General features: G+C 41.4%; 1 protein-coding gene across 1 annotated transcript; it reads right to left on the reverse strand.

Annotated features, from left to right (window-relative positions):
* Window positions 1-1,679: 1,679 nt before the first annotated feature.
* akap10 (A kinase (PRKA) anchor protein 10) lies at window positions 1,680-19,872 on the reverse strand. Its single transcript, XM_010870707.4, is given in 16 exon segments — window positions 1,680-3,049; window positions 3,173-3,265; window positions 3,560-3,612; window positions 4,014-4,096; window positions 5,053-5,165; window positions 5,869-6,033; window positions 6,922-6,984; window positions 6,986-7,067; window positions 9,187-9,323; window positions 9,443-9,566; window positions 9,676-9,760; window positions 10,482-10,580; window positions 11,782-12,300; window positions 15,909-16,103; window positions 16,687-16,734; window positions 19,653-19,872. Coding segments are annotated over 16 exon segments (1,887 nt in total). The 5' UTR covers window positions 19,675-19,872; the 3' UTR covers window positions 1,680-3,043.
* Window positions 19,873-19,911: the final 39 nt, after the last annotated feature.

Consider the following 19,911-nt stretch of genomic DNA (forward strand, 5'->3'; position numbering starts at 1 on the left):
GGGGAGGCCAGATCATCTGACGCTGCACCATCACTCTTTTTCAAGGTCAAACAGCCCTTACACAGCCAGGAGGTGTGTTTTGGGTTATTGTCCTGTGGAAAAACATGATATAGTCCCACTAAGTGTAAACCAGATGAAGAATGTATTGTTGCAGAATACAGTGGCAGCCATGTGGGTTGACTGTGCCTTGAATTCCAAATAATTCAGATTGTCACCAGCAAAGCACCCTGACATCACACCACCAACTCTGTGATTCGCGGTGGGAACCACACGTGGAGATCATCCATTCGCCCCTTCTGCATCTCACTAAGACATTGCGATTGGAAACCATAATCTCAGATTTTGACTCATCAGACCAAAGGACAGATTTTCACCAGTAATATTTCAGAGCCCAGGTCTCTTCTTATTGGTGTCCTTGAGTAGCAGTTTCTTTGCAGCAATTCAACCATAAAGGCCTGATTCAATCTACTCTGAACAGTTGATGTTGAAATGTGTCTGTTACTTGAACTCTGTGAAGCATTAATTTGGGCTGCAATCGGAGGTGCAGCAAATTGCCAATTTCTGATGCTGGTAACTAACTCATCCTCTTCCGCAGAGGTAGCTCTGGGTTGTCCTTTCCAGTCGCGGTCCTCATGAGGGCTAATTTCTTCATAGCACTTGGTTTTTACAACTGCACATGAAGAAACTTTTCATATCTTAAAGAACTGTCTTTTCTCTTTGCTTATTTGAGCTTCTCTTTTTCAAATATGGACTACATCAGTACAGACAATCATATCGTATATCAATCCTATCTTGTCATAACACAAACAATTGCCCTGAAACACATTAAAAAGTAAAGAAATTCCACACATTTACAAGGTAAGTTGTTAACTGAAATGCATTCAAGATGACTACCTCATGAAGCTGGTTGAAAGAATGCAGAACGCAAAGCTACCTTGAAGAACCTGCAATATGAAATGTATTTTGATCTGTTTAACACGTTTTCTGTTACTACACGATTCAATGTGATGTGTCATTTCATCGATTGATGTCTTCACTATTATCCTAAAATGTAGAACATTTTAATAATAAACGTCCTTCAATGATTAGGCATCCATACTTTTTAGTGGTAGTTATACATTTGATTATTTGCTAATCATTTGGATTTATATATTTTTTCCTCACTTGTTACAGTGCAGTCCACATTGCCCCCCAATGGTTGACTAGTATTAAAACAAGATACATTTTACTTAGCTGTTTGATACCTACCTTTGCGACAATATAGGCATACGTTTTATTATACGATGTCCATAAAATTCTTACAATAAAGACTGTACAACATAAAATGGGGATCAAATATAATTTGCAGCATCAAAAGAAATACAATTCTCTGAACGTGTTCAAAAGTCAACCACACTTGAAACACTGCACTAAGATGAGCATGGCATTAATTTGCCTTATGAATTTCAGGTTCCATCCCTAACTGACAATAGTAGAGTTTAAACACCTTGTGCGATCAACAACATGCTGGCCAAACAATAAGATCGGCCAACAAGCTAATTATCACTGAAGCGAGCCAAATCATAATATTTCACACATTACAATCAATGCAATGAGGAACTGCCATTTTCCATCAATGATAGCATTTCTATCGCTTCGGTACTTTGCTAATTAAATAAAAACAAAATAGACACACAGAAAACATTTCAATAATATATGTATTTAAATCAAACACAATTTAAATATATTATAGATTAAGTACACATATGTCAGAAAAGAAAATTATGGTACATAGTACCAAAAGTATTTTGGGTTGTTTTTCTACTGTACACATCTCAATGAGGTTCCAACGAAGTCATAATAACAATAATATTATATTCACTGGGTACACTTTCCAATGGAACAGTAGAGTCCTCATTGAGATTTGTTTATACATCGCTTGACAGTACATAAAAAAAAAAAGAAAACAAGAACAATCACCAATAAAAAAAACTAATGTTAATGTACATTTATGGGGTAAACCAGAACTCTACATACTTATTACATTACTCGGAGTGACCTGGAGTTATTCTTTCATTGCAACTAGCACTTCTCCTGCTTCAGTCCATAATACGGAGTATTCATTCATTCAGCTATGCTAATGATATGGACAAGGGGACAGGGGTTGCCAGTGCTACAGGAGGTTGGGCAAGACCAGAAAATCAAGAAGTTCCAATCCAGTTTGACTGTAATGTGTCTGGCCATCTCTCTCTCTACAGTACAGTGAGTAAGGGCAGGACAACTCAACCAACCATCATCATCATCATCATCTTCAACAACACAATCACCAACTCCACTGATAAGCAGGATACGCACCCGACAAAAATACAACCGTACAAAGCCTTTCAGCAGTTAAAATGTAGCACTGCAGTCTAAAATTTGATAAAATAACAACGGGAATGAGCATAAAGGCAGACCATTGTGGGGTAAGGACAGAAGATGGAGAGGACAGGACCACCTAGCCATTTTAGTGAAGGAGGCTTTCCTGTAGGCTGGGTCCCCAGCATGCTAACACAGGGAACCAAGGCAGCACTGTTGCATTGCGAAGTGCTGCTTTTTCTGACAGCTACTGCTCAGATCCATTTTGTGTCCTTGTTTGCCAGTTGTCATCACTCCTTCCCTAAGGAATTTCATTTGGAAGGAAGGAAGTCAGGTGCTCTTTAAGCAACCGCTTTATTTACTTTTCTTTATTGTCTTCTTTTGTTCATAGAGATGCCTTCATAGTGTAATGATGAGATGGAAGGGTAGATGATATACTTCAAGTTTTTCTCTCAAGCGCCTAAATATTCGCCCACATACACATACATATCAGTACACATTGATGGAGGAGATCATGGAATGCCTTTGTTCTTCTATATGCATTGATGCTTTCCATAATGAGGTGCTTCCAGTGTACAGTTCAGCACTGGATATAGGTGACGTTTCAGTCAGTCAGTCAGTCCTTCAGTCAGTCAGTCAGTCCTTCAGTCAGTCAGTCAGTCAGTCAGTCTCTTTAGTGATAATGTTTTGGTCATCCACTGCAAGGTCATAACTGGAAAGAGAAACAATGACAAAACAACAGTAGACTTAGTATGACTATATGACTGTAAGGTCATAATGTTGATTACAGTATTGGACCAATGGCAAGACAGACACTCTGAGGAAACTGACATACCTTGGTGGATTTGCCTGGGCTGTCATGGTGTGCCTGGTGTACAACGTCATTGACAATCATCTTAGCAATCTTCCAGGCCATCTCCTCTTGGGCCTGCACACATGCACACCCGCGCACACACACGCACACCCGCGCACACACACGCACACCCGCGCACACACACGCACACCCGCGCACACACACGCACACCCGCGCACACACACGCACACCCGCGCACACACATGCACACCCGCGCACACACATGCACACCCGCGCACACACACGTACACACACGAGTGCATTTCAAGACAGAGCTCTTATCCAGCATACTACAAGTTACAAATAAACACATTCATCACCCTGTAACAGAATCAAAATGAAAGGAAATGATTCTGTTTGCTTCCATACCTCATCAGAGTTGCCTTGTACAAGTTTCTTCATGGCTAGAGAGAGCATGGAACCTGTAAGACAGAGAGATGAGTGAACAGTTGTGAAAAGTTGGTTTGGGATTTGAGGCACTCTAGTGAAAAATGCATTCAGCTCATACAAGTCCAGGTTGATGTACAAAATAAAGATATCTTCTGTTTTCAGAAAATGATCTCTGAAGAAGCTCTAAATATAATGTTCTAGTTATACTATTAAGTCTTCTATAAGATCCGGGTTGCATTTTGACGATTTGACCCCCATTGTGGCTAGGGATAATGTGAGAATAGAAGACACCAAAGCACACCCCATGTATGCTTGACTGACCTAGCATTAAAGTCTAACAAGCAAATTTACACAGCAGAGAGAAAGAGAAAGGTTTATAGATGAGAGACAGAAAGATGGTCAAAGGGACATAACTGACAGGTGTTTCTGTTACCTTTGGATTTCTTCACATCTGGCTCTGGTTCAGCCTCCCTGATGAACTGTCCCAGTTCATTCACTTTCCCAAACGTCATTCTTCTAAGCAGAGGGGGGACACATAACTAATGACGTCATTCATTTAGGATGAAGTTGTACTGTTGTCACAGAAGAGACAGATCTAAGACCAGGATACTCATCTACTGCCACAGTACTAGGACACTGCTGGACACTACTTTTAAAATGTTCACCCGGCACAGCCAGAAGAGAACTAGCCACCCCTCAGAGCATGGTTCCTCTCTAGGTTTCTTCCTAATTTTCAGCCCCTTTTAGGGAGTTTTTCCTAACCACTGTGCATCAACACGGTTGTTGCTTGCTCCTTGTGGTTTCAGGCTGGGTGTTTTGTAAAAGCATGTTGGGACTTTTACAACTGCTGATGTAAAATTAGCTTTATAAATAAATAGGATTGACTGATTGATTGATAGGGCTGGCTAACCGCTAAACTAGACCAATGGTGTCATGTCACTATAACATCTCAGCAACTTGAGCCGCATTTCAACATGTCACAGTTATCAGCAAGACATGTCTCACCACAAAATATTTCACAGAACACTGAACACACAGGACCCCAGACTGTGGTGAATATTCATTTTTCAGCACAAAAACATCAGGAAGCGCAGAGACAAGAAAATGCTGGAGTGGCTTTAGGTCTTAAGAATCGTAGCGAAACCTAGACTTTTACCAGACTGAACATGAGAGGATCTACATAAAAGAATGGGAGATATTGCCCAAATCCAGGTACAGTATGCAAAGCTTGTAGAGGCATAATCAAGTAGACTTGAAGCTGTGATCGCCGCCAAAGGTGCTTCTACAAAGTACTGAATTAAGGGTCTAAACACTTATGCACATAAGATCTTTTCAATTGCCACACATTCACACATTCTTTAAAACAATATGTAGTATCACAAAAACTATTTACACTAATGGTTTCTAGTAGAGTAACGTGTGAAACAGACTATTATATTTAAAATAGTTTCCAGAGTTCTGTATTTACTCACCCAGCATAGGGGCGTTGGTACAAGGATTCTGGGTCCAAACTTGCTATGTCCACTGTTATCGCCTCGTCAAAGTTTTTCAGGATTTTCACTGCTGCTGCCTTTTTGGTTACTTGCTATAATACAAAATATATAATATAATTTGCACATATTCAGCAGAACTAGTAAGAATATAAATCCATGGCATTTATGAAGCCATTTACTTTAAGTTCATAATGACTTTTTAAAAGCTCCGGGCTTTGTTACCACTAATGATTAGTTTGTGGCACCAGCCCATGACTTAGTGCACACAGCGTCACAAAATAAAATACATTTCAGTCATAAACTACAAAAAAGTCCTTCAACTGAGCTTTAGTTAGATGTGTTATATACTACTGTACTAAGATGGTATTCAACAAAGAGGTTGTTCCATTTAACACATCCAAGCAGTGAAGCCTGATTCAGCCGACCACCTTGTTTGTAGAACCCCAGGATGACTAATATGATATGATGGGTATTTTAACAATATTTAAGGATAAAGGTATTTCTATCACAAAAAGATCACACTATGTCAAAAGAACAAATATCAGTTGACAAATAAGATTTCCCTGACACTTCCTCTTTCCATCTCAGCTGTGGTGATTTGATTTGATACTGAATGACTTTACAAACAAACAAAAATATAGATAGAAACAATTGCAGACTGTTGAAAATGTGCTACAGCTGCTGAACATCCATTCATTTTAGTGTGCTTAAACTCTAAATATCTCATGAGAAGTGGAAATGTCAATAGAGAGGTAAGGCCAAAGTCCAGGTTGTGAGCAGGTCAGGTGTAACTACCTGGGCTTGAGTCCCATCGGTGGCACTGGTGCTACGGTCGCTATCAGGGGACATGCCTTGACCAGGAGCGCTGGCCATCACAAACTCATCCGCTCGAACTGAGTTGATAAGGTCACTCAGATACTTGTAGTAAAGGTTACTGGACAGAAAGCCAGGCATGTAGACCTGAGGGCAGAGAAATTTCAACCTTCAGCAAACATGAACTTAAGATTGTAAGGAGACTGTGTATATCAAAGCCAAAAAGGTCCACATTTTCTCCAAAGCACGACAAAATGTTTCAGCATCATCCCTAGGCCATGGCAGAAGACCACCCTAAAGCACAGACAGAGCAGTGAACCTCTATTGTATTCGTACAATTCCTGGTATTTTAAAATTTTTTTACTCCAGCGCTATGGATTTGAAATGATACAATACATTACATACAGGTTATAGCGTAGACCGTCAGCTTTATACAGAATCTCCCAAAAGTGAGTACACCCCTCACCTTTTTGTTAATATTTGATTATATCTTTTCATGTGACAACACTGAAGAAATGACACTTTGCTACAATGTAAAGTAGTGAGTGTACAGCTTGTATAACAGTGTACATTTGCTGTCCCTTCAAAATAACTCAACACACAGCCATTAATGTCTAAACCACTGTCTACAAAAGTGTTGTCACATGAAAAGACATAATCAAATATTTACAAAAATGTGTGTACTCACTTCTGTGAGATTCTGTATGTGTCGGGTGAACCATTTAGAAATAACAGCACTTTATGTACAGTCCCTTCATTTTAGAAGAAAGAAAAATGATTGGACAAACTCACTTAGACTTAGACAGTAAGAAATATCATACCACATCCCTGTGTATAGATTATCACATAATTGATATATAATTGCTATCTTTTGTAATAAATATGAAGACAGATAGCTTTTGATTTAATTTAGCCTTTTTGTGCAAAAATCCCAGTGATTATACTATTGCACCTTAGTTTGCCTCAGTGACCCCTGTGTGTCTCATATCAACATAATGGATTTGACAGAGTACTGAGTGACCTTCAACCCCTCACCTTCTCCATGGTGGTCCAGGCCTGCCTGAGAGGAGTGGTGAAGCAGTCTGGTAAAGGCCCCCCCCTCACGACAGATATTAGACTCTATCTCCATTCGCACAGAGTCATCGAAACCCAGCGGGTTGGTGGCTTGGAGTGAGAAATACCTGGGGTGGAAACAGACTATTATTAACAGACTGGAAGCAAATACAGATTAATACAAATACTCACCATCTACACACTTCCACATGTTGTAGGCTACCATCTACCACTACCTCACCATCTACACACTTCCACATGTTGTAGGCTACCATCTACCACTACCTCACCATCTACACACTTCCACATGTTGTAGGCTACCATCTACCACTACCTCACCATCTACACACTTCCACATGTTGTAGGCTACCCCTCTACCACTACCTCACCATCTACACACTTCCACATGTTGTAGGCTACCATCTACCACTACCTCACCATCTACACACTTCCACATGTTGTAGGCTACCATCTACCACTACCTCACCATCTACACACTTCCACATGTTGTAGGCTACCATCTACCACGTACCTCACCATCTACACACTTCCACATGTTGTAGGCTACCATCTACCACTACCTCACCATCTACACACTTCCACATGTTGTAGGCTACCATCTACCACTACCTCACCATCTACACACTTCCACATGTTGTAGGCTACCATCTACCACTACCTCACCATCTACACACTCCACATGTTGTAGGCTACCATCTACCACTACCTCACCATCTACACACTTCCACATGTTGTAGGCAACCATCTACCACTACCTCACCATCTACACACTTCCACATGTTGTAGGCTACCATCTACCACTACCTCACCATCTACACACTTCCACATGTTGTAGGCTACCATCTACCACTACCTCACCATCTACACACTTCCACATGTTGTAGGCTACCATCTACCACTACCTCACCATCTACACCACTTCCACATGTTGTAGGCAACCATCTACCCACTACCTCACCATCTACACACTTCCACATGTTGTAGGCTACCATCTACCACTACCTCACCATCTACACACTTCCACATGTTGTAGGCTACCATCTACCACTACCTCACCATCTACACACTTCCACATGTGTAGGCTACCATCTACCACTACCTCACCATCTACACACTTCCACATGTTGTAGGCAACCATCTACACTACCTCACCATCTACACACTTCCACATGTTGTAGGCTACCATCTACCACTACCTCACCATCTACACACTTCCACATGTTGTAGGCAACCATCTACCACTACCTCACCATCTACACACTTCCACATGTTGTAGGCTACCATCTACCACTACCTCACCATCTACACACTTCCACATGTTGTAGGCTACCATCTACCACTACCTCACCATCTACACACTTCCACATGTTGTAGGCTACCATCTACCACTACCTCACCATCTACACACTTCCACATGTTGTAGGCTACCATCTACCACTACCTCACCATCTACACACTTCCACATGTTGTAGGCAACCATCTACCACTACCTCACCATCTACACACTTCCACATGTTGTAAGCAAGTATCACCACTACCTCACCATCTACACACTTCCACATGTTGTAGGCAAGTATCACCACTACCTCACCATCTACACACTTCCACATGTTGTAGGCAAGTATCACCACTACCTCACCATCTACACACTTCCACATGTTGTAGGCTACTATCTACCACATAAGCATCCCACCAACAGGCAATCTATTTATACAGCATATCAGACATGCCAGCCAGGAAGACAGTCATGATAGCAATTTAGGGCCATGCTAAACAAAAACACCTCACTGTAAAACTGGTTAATGTCAGTGAGGGAGTGGCTGCCCAGGGGTGGAATTCTACGAAATGTCAATCATGTACTGCCTACGATCATTGTGTAGTAGCCTATTTGCATGGAACATCTGTGTAAAGCGCGGGCCAGGTAATCAATTAAAGTAGTGTTGCTGTTCTGCAACTCAGGCTACAAATTAGAGAGAACTTAAGAGTGAAATAAGGGCTAAGATGGTGTAAGGAAAATCTACATCACAGAGTCCTTCTGGTTGGAGTGGTGGTTCCACCTAGCCATCTAAAGATGAATGCACTGACTAGACGCTGCTCCAGAGAACAGTGTTTACTTAAGGACTGAAATGTAAATAACCTAGCAAAAAAGATGGTGTCACAATAGAAATGGTGTCATGGCAAAGGACACATGTCAAGACAATTGTTAAGAAACAGGACATGTCCTACTTGTCATATAGGATCATGGCATCATTCTGGGCCTCCTGGCCATCATACTGGCCAGCCTTGGCAGCAAGCTGGTCCTGAAAGTTGTCTGCTGCCAACCAGAACTGCAGAACATTCACAGCTTCCTCCTTCTCCATGTACTGGGAATGCACACAGATAGACATAATACCAGGTTTGACACAAATTGTACTTATACATTGAAAACCTAAAACAATTTTATATAAAACCAACAATACAGAGTCCCAGCTGATTCTCTCACCTCAGAGAAGTAGAAGAGGGCTGACTCACAAAACAAGATGTCTGCCAGAAACACTGAGCCACTGGTCAACACTTCAATCTGGTACTTACAGAAATGATGGCTGCGCAAGAATTCACTAAAGTGCCTGGGAATACATATGATTGTGTAAAAACATAGGATACAAGAATGTACTTGTATAATAGTGGTTGCACTTTAAGGAGAAAAAAAGCATGACACCCAAATATAAGACTCACTGTTGTTCCATGATGGAGAAGACGACAGACTGTGCATTGACGAAGCAGTTGGGGTCCACCATTCCATCCTCACCACAGATTTTAGCTGGCAAAGAAGAGTTAATACACAAATGTCCAACAACCATTGAAAATTCATTTAGAAAACAGTTATCATAAAAGGCGCTGTCACTAACAAGAGAAAAACCGAGCGGAAACCATCTAAGGCCGGATGCAATACTCCCACTGGGTCTAACATTCACAGGTCTTACCGACTATGTCATTTCTGATCTGCTCTGTGATGGGGATAGGTCTAGCAGCAATCATGTCTTACCGACTATGTCATTTCTGATCTGCTCTGTGATGGGGATAGGTCTAGCAGCAATCATGTCTTACTGACTATGTAATTTCTGATCTGCTCTGTGATGGGGATAGGTCTAGCAGCAATTATGTCTTACCGACTATGTCATTTCTGATCTGTCCTGTGATGGGGATAGGTCTAGCAGCAATCATGTCTTACCGACTATGTCCTTTCTGATCTGCTCTGTGATGGGGATAGGTCTAGCAGCAATCATGTCTTACCGACTATGTCATTTCTGATCTGTTCTGTGATGGGGATAGGTCTAGCAGCAATCATGTCTTACCGACTATGTCATTTCTGATCTGTTCTGTGATGGGGATAGGTCTAGCAGCAATCATGTCTTACCGACTATGTCATTTCTGATCTGTTCTGTGATGGGGATAGGTCTAGCAGCAATCATGTCTTACCGACTATGTCATTTCTGATCTGTTCTGTGATGGGGATAGGTCTAGCAGCAATCATGTCTTACCGACTATGTCATTTCTGATCTGCTCTGTGATGGGGATAGGTCTAGCAGCGTCTGGAGAGACGTACTTGGTGAAGATGTTCACTGCATCTCTCTCTATACCTGCGACACACAAAAAGGAAAATGTCATTAACAATCAATTTCACAGCATTATACAACCCTGTTACCAAAAAAGTTGGACGCTGCATAAAATGCAAATGCAATGATGTGCAAATCATGTATCCCTGTTTTTAATCGAAAATAGTAGAAAGACAACATATCAAATGTTCAAACTAAGAAATGTTGTTTGATGCCAGCAACACATTTCAAATAAGTTGGGACAGGGGCATGTTTACCACTGTGTTGCATCACCTCTTCTTTTAAAAATACTCTGTAAGCATTTAGGAACTGAGGAGACCAATTGCTGTAGTTTTGAAAGTGAAATGTTTTCCCATTCTTGCTTGATAAAAATTTCAGCTGCTCAACAGTTTGGGGGGCTCCTTTGTCATATTTTCCATTTTGTAATGCGCAAAATGTTTTCAATGGGTGACAGGCCTGGACTGCAGGCAGGTCAGTTTAACACTCGGACTCTTTTACTATGGAGCCATGCTGTTGTAATACGTGCAGAATGTGGTTTGGCATTGTCTCCCTGAAATAAGCAAGGCCTTCCCTGAAAAAGACATAATCTGGGTGGCAGAATGTCATTGAGAAACGTTATTCTAAAATTGTTGCAATGCCTGCCCGCAGTGTTTCAGAGTGGTGAAACCCCTCCACATCCTCACCATCCTCTCTGAAACAATCTTTTAATATAGAACCATGTTACTGATCTGTTGTCAATTTACCTAATTAGCTGTGTGACATTCGACCAGGTTACATTTACAGACTTTTGTTGGCCTCTTTTTAGAAACATGTTGCTGGCATCAAAATTTAAAGTGGGCATATATTTTTCAAGAAACCATAAAATGTCTCAGTTTCAACATCTGATATGTTGTCTTTGTACTATTCTCCATTGAATATAGGGTTTAAATGATTTTCACATCATTGCATCCTGTTTTTATTAACATTTTATGCAGGGTCCCAATGTTTTTGGAAAAGGTCCTACAATAAAACAGAGACACTTTTCATTATAATTTTTAAATAAACAAAAGCCAGTTCTTTCACATTGTGGAGAACAAATATAGTTAATAAACTAGCGCGTAACGCTAGTGCTGAAACATGTACCGTCAGCCAGCTGAGAGACTCTACACCACATGCCAGTCTTCTACCAAAACAGGCCTAACAAATAACAACACACATATTTAAAAGGACCACCTGTCAAACATACTTTTCATGAGCTTGTCGGAGAGCTCCTTGAGGGCGTTGGTGGACTGCAGCTTGAAGGGGGTCCCTGTACTGGAGGAAGGCTGCCTGGTCGGTGTGTCCGACCTCTGATCCGCGGAGGAGCTGAAGGAGTCCCTGTGGACGAGCTGTGCAGTGGGACCTTCACTACTGTGACTGTTAGTGTCCTGGGGGCTGGGGGTAAGGGGCCGGGCAGAAGCGGGCCTGGGGACAGAGGGAAGGTCCATTTCGGTGGGGGTGGATGGGTCAGGGGAGACCGGGGTGGAGGCAGGCTCGGCCAGGGAGCTGAGCTTGACGGAGTTGAGGCTGTGGGTTCGAACCCGAGACCAGCTAGTGGAACGGAAGCTCTCCGCCTCCAGCCAGAAGCGGACCAGGTGGTCAGCCCCACGGGCCTCCTGGAACTGCATGTAGTAGGGCATAGCCACGTTGTCCCGCAGGATCTGGTCCACCGTCTTTGACAAACGTGAAAGCGTCTCAGAAGCCAAGTAGTTCACACTGGAACGTCCTGAAAGACACAACCCTGAATAAAACCCCTATACAACCATATAGGAGGACAACACTGGACCGTCCTGAAACACACAAACCTGAATAAAACCACTATACAACCATATAGGAGGACAACACTGGACCGTCCTGAAAGACACAACCCTGAATAAAACCACTATACAACCATATAGGAGGACAACACTGGACCGTCCTGAAACACACAACCCTGAATAAAACCACTATACAACCATATAGGAGGACAACACTGGACCGTCCTGAAACACACAACCCTGAATAAAACCACTATACAACCATATAGGAGGACAACACTGGACTGTCCTGAAACACACAACCCTGAATAAAACCCCTACACAACCATATAGGACGACCACACAATGGATGCTGAGACGATGCTGGCAAATGAATAAAGAGCTGCGTGTGCAAAAACTTACAATAAATAAAATCTATCTGGAAAAAAAAACAAAAACAAAGAGAACAAAAAGCATAGTCCTTGAAATGAAATGTCTACCAGTCTTCAAAAGTAGTGGTCCTGAATGGCTGTATTTAGGACAGTATTTCTCCCAGACAGGCAGTTGTAGTCAGGGTCTAATATGTGAATCATACCTTTGAAGTTCTTCTTGTCCACAGTGTGAAAACTAACCATTTATTAATTCTCTACGTATTGCTGACAGCATTACCGCAAATCCCGCATATTATACCATTTAAATGTTTTGCTGGGATTAAGGACAAAATGTTTCCAAATAGGGGCAGCAGCCTTTATTTTGTAAACTGGTAATCAGGGCACACATATTTCTCTCTTTACAATCAAATTGGTGAAAGAGTTTTCAACTAAACCTTAGCTGTAGATCACCCCGACACATGTCGAGAAAATGTGTAATTTGGTGTTCCTGGGATCAATTTCATGTGGCAAACAATGTACATTTATTCAAGCAGTTCAGAACAGAGTAAAACCATCCCTAACAGTACTGAAAACCAGATCAACAGGGTCATGTACAGAGTAAAACCATTCCTAACAGTACTGAAAACCAGATCAACAGGGTCATGTATCTTGGAACACAGACACTACACCGCCCCACCACCCTTCCACAGACTCCACCCAAAAAAGAATATGACAATGTTTGGAAAGGCAGATTGGACGTGTCATTTCACACTTTGGGCAAACCTACACGAGTCAGCCAATAAGCTCTATATAAATCACTGTAACCAGGCCTGAACAAATGAAACCGCTGTTCACAATCAACTATTAAAACACAGAGTCGTTGTCAACTGTGTGACCTTTCCCAGGTCACATGATCAGAGAGGCCATGTGGATAGATGACTAAAACCTCCATTACAGGATGAACTTCAGTACAACACAGTGAGCAGACAGCTGTGTGGTGGGAAGTCTTGTCTGTTCCTGTTATCAGCTCCAGAGAGGGCAGGCTGCCACAGGTGACTGTTGGACAGCAGTTACTCTCCCCACACTCACCCACCCCCCCTCTCTCCCCCTTCCTTGCCCTCTCTCTCACCCGCTTTCTCCCTCCCATGCTCTATGCCTTCCTTGCTCACCCCCCCCCCCCCTCTTCCTCCTTCTGCACAGGAACTTCTCACAGGTCTAGTCAACATATTGTACAGTGGTTAGACCAGAACATATAACTTCCATGTCAGTTGATTTCAGACTGATTGTCGACACGACATGTTATCCCCATTCATGTAAATCAGAGAAGTAACGAATATCATACTTCATAATTACAGAAAAGACCAACAGGTACAGGACGTATTGAAACTGAATGTTTTAACCAGTTCTCATGGGGATGGGATTCTACCTGTAATGACTTAAATGTCAAAAGGACAGAGGAGCTCAGTACTGTTGACTTTGAACAACTTTTAAAAAGCAATAGGCTGATGCTGATAACATCTAAAATATAATGTCCAGCACCAAAAACAAGCCTAATAACCAATGTGAAAAATTTGTTCAAAATACATTATCCAATGTGCTTTCAAGCAATAAGAATTAGCAGCATAGCACAACCGATGCAGAACGGTGTTTAAAAATATATTACCTGCATTGTCTTCATTGAGGAAAACTGTTTTTTTTTATATTATATTTTGTTAATATTAAATGTACTGGTAATGGGTGGACAAGAAGGTCTAATCTTCTGCCCCTAGCGCTCATAAGCTGTTGGATTCAATTCCTGCCCACTACTATTCCAGCAGGCCTTACCCGATGTCTCTGTAAGCATATGTATCAGGTTATAGAATATAGGATAATTAACATGTTCATCCAATGGGTGGATTCTGAGGACAAAGCCCTACTTGAGACATGGTTAACTCAGATAGAGATGAAGGCCAGTACCACCCACTTCATTAACGGATGGGGCATTTAGCAATTCTAATCTATTTAACCATACATGCAATTGTTTAAAAACAGGACATTTCTGTCATATGAGGCATGTCTTACCATGTTTCAAAGAAACCTAGTCCAAAACAAACTAAAGACAAAAAAAAACAGTTCTCAGTACATAATGCAGTTTGGAATATAGTCTATCCATTGCTCAACATAGACAGTGAAGAAATAATTGGCTGGTTTAACAACATCCAAATGTTTTTCTTTGTTGCATGTGCCTCATTGGTTTAAAATGTGTTTCGTTGTGAAGTGGTTGTATGTACTTGGGATATATGTCCTAATAACTGTCCAGACCACAGTCTGTTAGGCAGCTCATTCCTACTGACACAGACAGCAAATAACTGCCAAATAAACATGGTAAACTTCATTACTACGGTGGATAGATTTGTGTTGGCTGATAAAAGTTAATGATTTGGACAGTTATAACAGTTCTTCCAACATCTGTCATAAGTTCTTCTAACATCTGTCATAACAGTTCTACTAACATCAATTATGACAATTCTACTAACGTCAGTTATGATAGTTCTATTAACATCAGTTATAACAGTTCTGTTACAACAATTTTTCTAACATCAATTATAACAGTTTTACTAACATCAGTTTTAACAGTTTTACTGACATCAGTTATAACAGTTTTACTGACATCAGTTATAACAGTTTTACTGACATCAGTTATAACAGTTCTATTAACCTGAGTTATAACAGTTCTATTAACCTGAGTTATAACAGTTGTCTAACAACGCCAAAGTTTTACTCTAAGTTTGATAAGACGCTTGCAATTGCAACCTGATTTGTCAATGTAGACCTATTAAGAAGCTGAAAGGCCCATGGAGGGAACCAATCATGTTGCTGGCTGATTAATGACGTATATATGTGACAGTCAGGAATAGGGAGTTACAGACAGCAGCAAAATATCAGAATAATGGATAATTTTCCAGGGTATTACGGTCAAAATCTTTCCCAGAGGTTTTAACTGCATATCTTCACTGATCATAAAAACAACCTCTCCTGAATCCATACACAGGAAAACGTGGCACTGACAGAGACCTGTTAACCCAGACTAGTTGCTGGTCACCCTACTCTACCGCACTCCCAGGGCACGACTCTTTGCTATGCTACTGGTTCAACTGCAGTTTCCCCTTTTCAATCAGAATATGAACCGTGAAATGTGGGTAATACGGCCCTGATAATGACAAGGTGGCGGACGGGACGGGACATACCCAGATCCCCGAAGTGTTTCAGCCTCCATGTGGCTGGCTGTTTCTTGAGGATGGCCGTGCGCCCGCGGGCAAAGGAGTCCATGTTAGCCGAGATGGCGTTGATGGCCACATGACTGGGCCCCGCCGCCTCCTGGATGGCATGGTGATTCCGAAGGCTCAGGGAGGGGGAGCTTGTTGGGGCCATCGGAGCAGGGACTACAGGGGGGGAAACAGACATTTATCATGGCCTTTGATCAATACGGTCAATGCAGGCTTTGAGTTCCAATCTAGATGATTGAAAGCCACAACAACGTATGTTATGAGTGGTTTGTACGCGGCTTCTCCTAGAGGCAATCCAGGGCCTGGATGTTCCCTGTTAGAACAGAGGGTGCTGTGACGGGTTTTTAAACAGGGGAGTAGGGATCGTGAGACAGAGCGCTGCCCTTGTGTGAGTTTTCACTGTGCCTGAGAACTGGTCACTGTGCCTTAGAACTGAAGATCCTTAACCGATCTCTCTCTTAACTGCTCTCAAGCCCTTTGGATTTGGATCTGTGTGTGCTTGCCTACTACATTCCCTCAGAACATCTGCAGAAGCAAATTATAAACAGCTGCGAAGCATTTGGTTGAAAAAGGGGGAGCTCTGAGAAAACTGAACGCGTAAGTAAACAGAAAACTAAACAGTCACTTTCAAACAACATCCGTCGTTCCGCCCCGTGTTCAGCACAGAAGTGAAACCTCAGGCAGCAGCAGAACAGCACTGCAATTCAGCCTTTCAGAGAGGAAGTGGTTCGGTACCCACCTCGATTGATTTTACCATCAATTGGTCGCTCGGGTTCCTTGCCTTTTGCTGTGGGTCAGAAAGAAGGAAAAAGAAGTGCAATCAGAGAACTGTGGAGAGCTGTAATTCCATCAGTATTAGATGAACCTCAGATTAACCGTGCAGGTTACTGACTGGAGAAATGTGCCTGAGGATGGCTGGAGGAGAAAGCAATACCACCACACTGCAGTGGCACTGAAATGGTACCCACTTAAAGGGGCAGTGTTGTCTGATTTCTCAGGGGGGCCGCAACAACTACTCCACAATTTAGACAATGAAATATAGTTGCCAAAATATTTCATTTTCAATTAGATGGGTCTACGTGGGACTCACCAAATTTTTTTATTAAATTACAGAGGGTATGGCTACACTAGTGGAAGGACAGGTACAGGTACAGTTAAATTTTTCAGCACTATAGATTGAAGACTTCAAAAAATAAACACATACATATGTATACATACACACACACACACACACATATATACACACACAAATACATATATATATACACACACACAGATACACCTCATGGCTTCATGAGATGTGTTCTGAAGTGAGACATGGTTCATTTGAATGCATGATTGAGCCTCCCATTAACATGACTTCACCATAACGCTGGGGTCAATTTGTGCATGTGGACTATGTAGTCAAGCAGCGCCTGATTCCTAAAAGACTACATTTTCTGATGTATCACGTATCAAGTTCTCAAATTCGAAATTCCTCTGTGATAAAAACAAAAACATTTAAAGAAACTGCCACCCCAGTCAACCCATTTAGTTTAATAGGGATTGACTTCTGTGTACTTCAGTTAAACCTGTCTGCATTAAGATTCTAAGTGATGTCATTGCCTATTTATTGTTGTTAGTCTTTATTTCATACAGATTCGTTAAACACACCATGGAATTTTGGATACATTGAATTACGATAAATAGAACTGCTACATCAAGTTGCATTGAATAGAGCATTATAAAAGATGAGCAAAAGCACCAGAGTTATTTTTTTTATAAAACATCCACATTCAATGCTGGAATGTATCTTTTTTTTAATAGTGACACAGATTTATTTTATATTTGTAACATCTACCTTTGAGACCAGGTGAGAAACCAAACATGCAACGAGAATCTGTCAAATAAAACCAACTCTTATAAATTAAGTCAGTGGATTTGGGAGAGTTGGTTTGTTCCAGTTCATTAAACAATTATTTGTCAATTACAGCTATTGTTTTGTCTCCCCCCCCTCAATAAAAAAAAATGTATACATAAAAAAAAGCTGAATCATCAGAATTAGATGAGTTTCCACTGCACTGAATTAATACTTGGTAGAAGACATGGCAGCTTGGTGGATAAGCTTGGCAGTATGTATACTCTGTACCAAATCTGCACAACTAGATATGGCAATATTTGACCATTTTTCTTAAACTGCACAAGCTCTGTCAAGTTCCTTGGGAAGCAGTGATGGACAACAACCTTCTAGTCCGGCCACACATTTAATTAGATTCTGGTCAGGGCTTTGACTGGGCAAACGGGATTTACCTATTTATTCATTACCCACGCAATTGTAGTTTTGACTATGGGCTTCGGGTCTTTGTCATGCTGAAAGGTGAACTCTGACCTTGTTTCAAATTTCTTGCAATGTCAGTCGGGCTTTTCAGTACATTGTTCCACCTCGGCGCACAATCTGGACACAAATACCAGTTTTGGTACCCATTTCAGTCCTCTTCATTTACACGAAGTAACAGAATACGCCTGATTACAATTGTGCAGTGAAACTGGACCTTTTGCAGATGACACAAAGAGTTTATCTGATTGGCTTTTAGCTGTCAGTGGGTCGACTGATGCACAGACCAGCCCTCAGGCCACCAGAAGGTTGGAAACCTATTTTTCATTCGAGGCATCAGATGATTACAGTGACGTCTACATCTACCCACCCCAAAGGGCTTTAGAGTTTCATTTAACTTAGTATATAAATAGGGTTCTGCACATGATTGTTATCATCAACACTTCATATTATCCATGGTTTGCACCGTAAGCTTAATACTGTACAGGGGCTGTTGAGAAAAGTGTGTGTAATCAAAGTCTGTAGTTTGGCCTACACATGGACATGCATTACTATTTCTTTGTGTATGTACTTTAAGGTAGTCTACCGCTGGCAATCTACTGATGTAACAGGTAAGGGGATTTTTACATACAGCTCCGTGAAAAAATTAAGAGACCACTGCAACTTTTTCTTTCCTTTCCAAAAAAGTCTAAAAGGAAGGTTTTGTGAGAGGAAAATTAAGAGTCCACTGCAAATTGAACGCTTCTGTTCCTCACTCAAAACCTTCCTTTTTCAGCTTTTTTGGAAAGGAAAGAAAAAGGTGCAGTGGTCTCTTAATTTTCTCTGGAGCTGTATAAGTAGGTCGTAAGAGCTGGCTGTAGACAATGCCATTACACCATCATTCCATTAATGTATTTAACGTACAACTATGGGTCAAGGAAACTGACTGGCATGGATGCTTGCCTATGTGACCTGACATTAACATTACTGTGACATAAGTCAATCAAGTGGAAGGCTTTTTGGTTAGTCTATTTTCGGTTAATGATGATATTCAGGTTAAAAATATAATAAATCTTCATTGTCTGAGACTCTACATAACCATCAGCAGTTACTTGTACTAGCACATGTTACTGTACTGTGAGAGATGCATTGTTGTACAGTAGCTAGCTAGCGAACACTGATTTCAGATCTTTTGGGTAGTTCTATTTCTATCGATTTCAATCAGATAGTTGTAGAAACATGTCTCTGCTTAATTATGCAGAGGACATTTGTCGAAGGCTTTGATTTCAAACAGAATTGTTCAATGAATTTCCAAAATGCACTGCACATTCCTTAACCTCTCCCGCGAGCCTCCTATTTCTTACACCCTTCGACTCTCGCTAGCAGGCACAACTAGCATCCTTGTTTCATACCTTTCCTCCTGAAAAACGACATTTTTCACGGTCTGAATGTATCCTCAGCTCAATGACAACATCCCGCGGATTCGTGAGTCCCTTCATTCATATGTATCGATCTTAGACGGTGGTAATGGGTTTTTTTGCAACCGAGGGGACTCGACTGTCAAATCCGAAATTTCCCCCTTCTAAGTCTAGTGGCCATATTGTCAATAAACGTCTCACTTCCGGACTGATGCGGCAGCATTGTGGGAAACTTGCATTATTGGGTTGAGTC

This window comes from Esox lucius, chromosome 7, assembly GCF_011004845.1.
Source record: "Esox lucius isolate fEsoLuc1 chromosome 7, fEsoLuc1.pri, whole genome shotgun sequence".
NCBI lineage: Eukaryota > Metazoa > Chordata > Actinopteri > Esociformes > Esocidae > Esox > Esox lucius.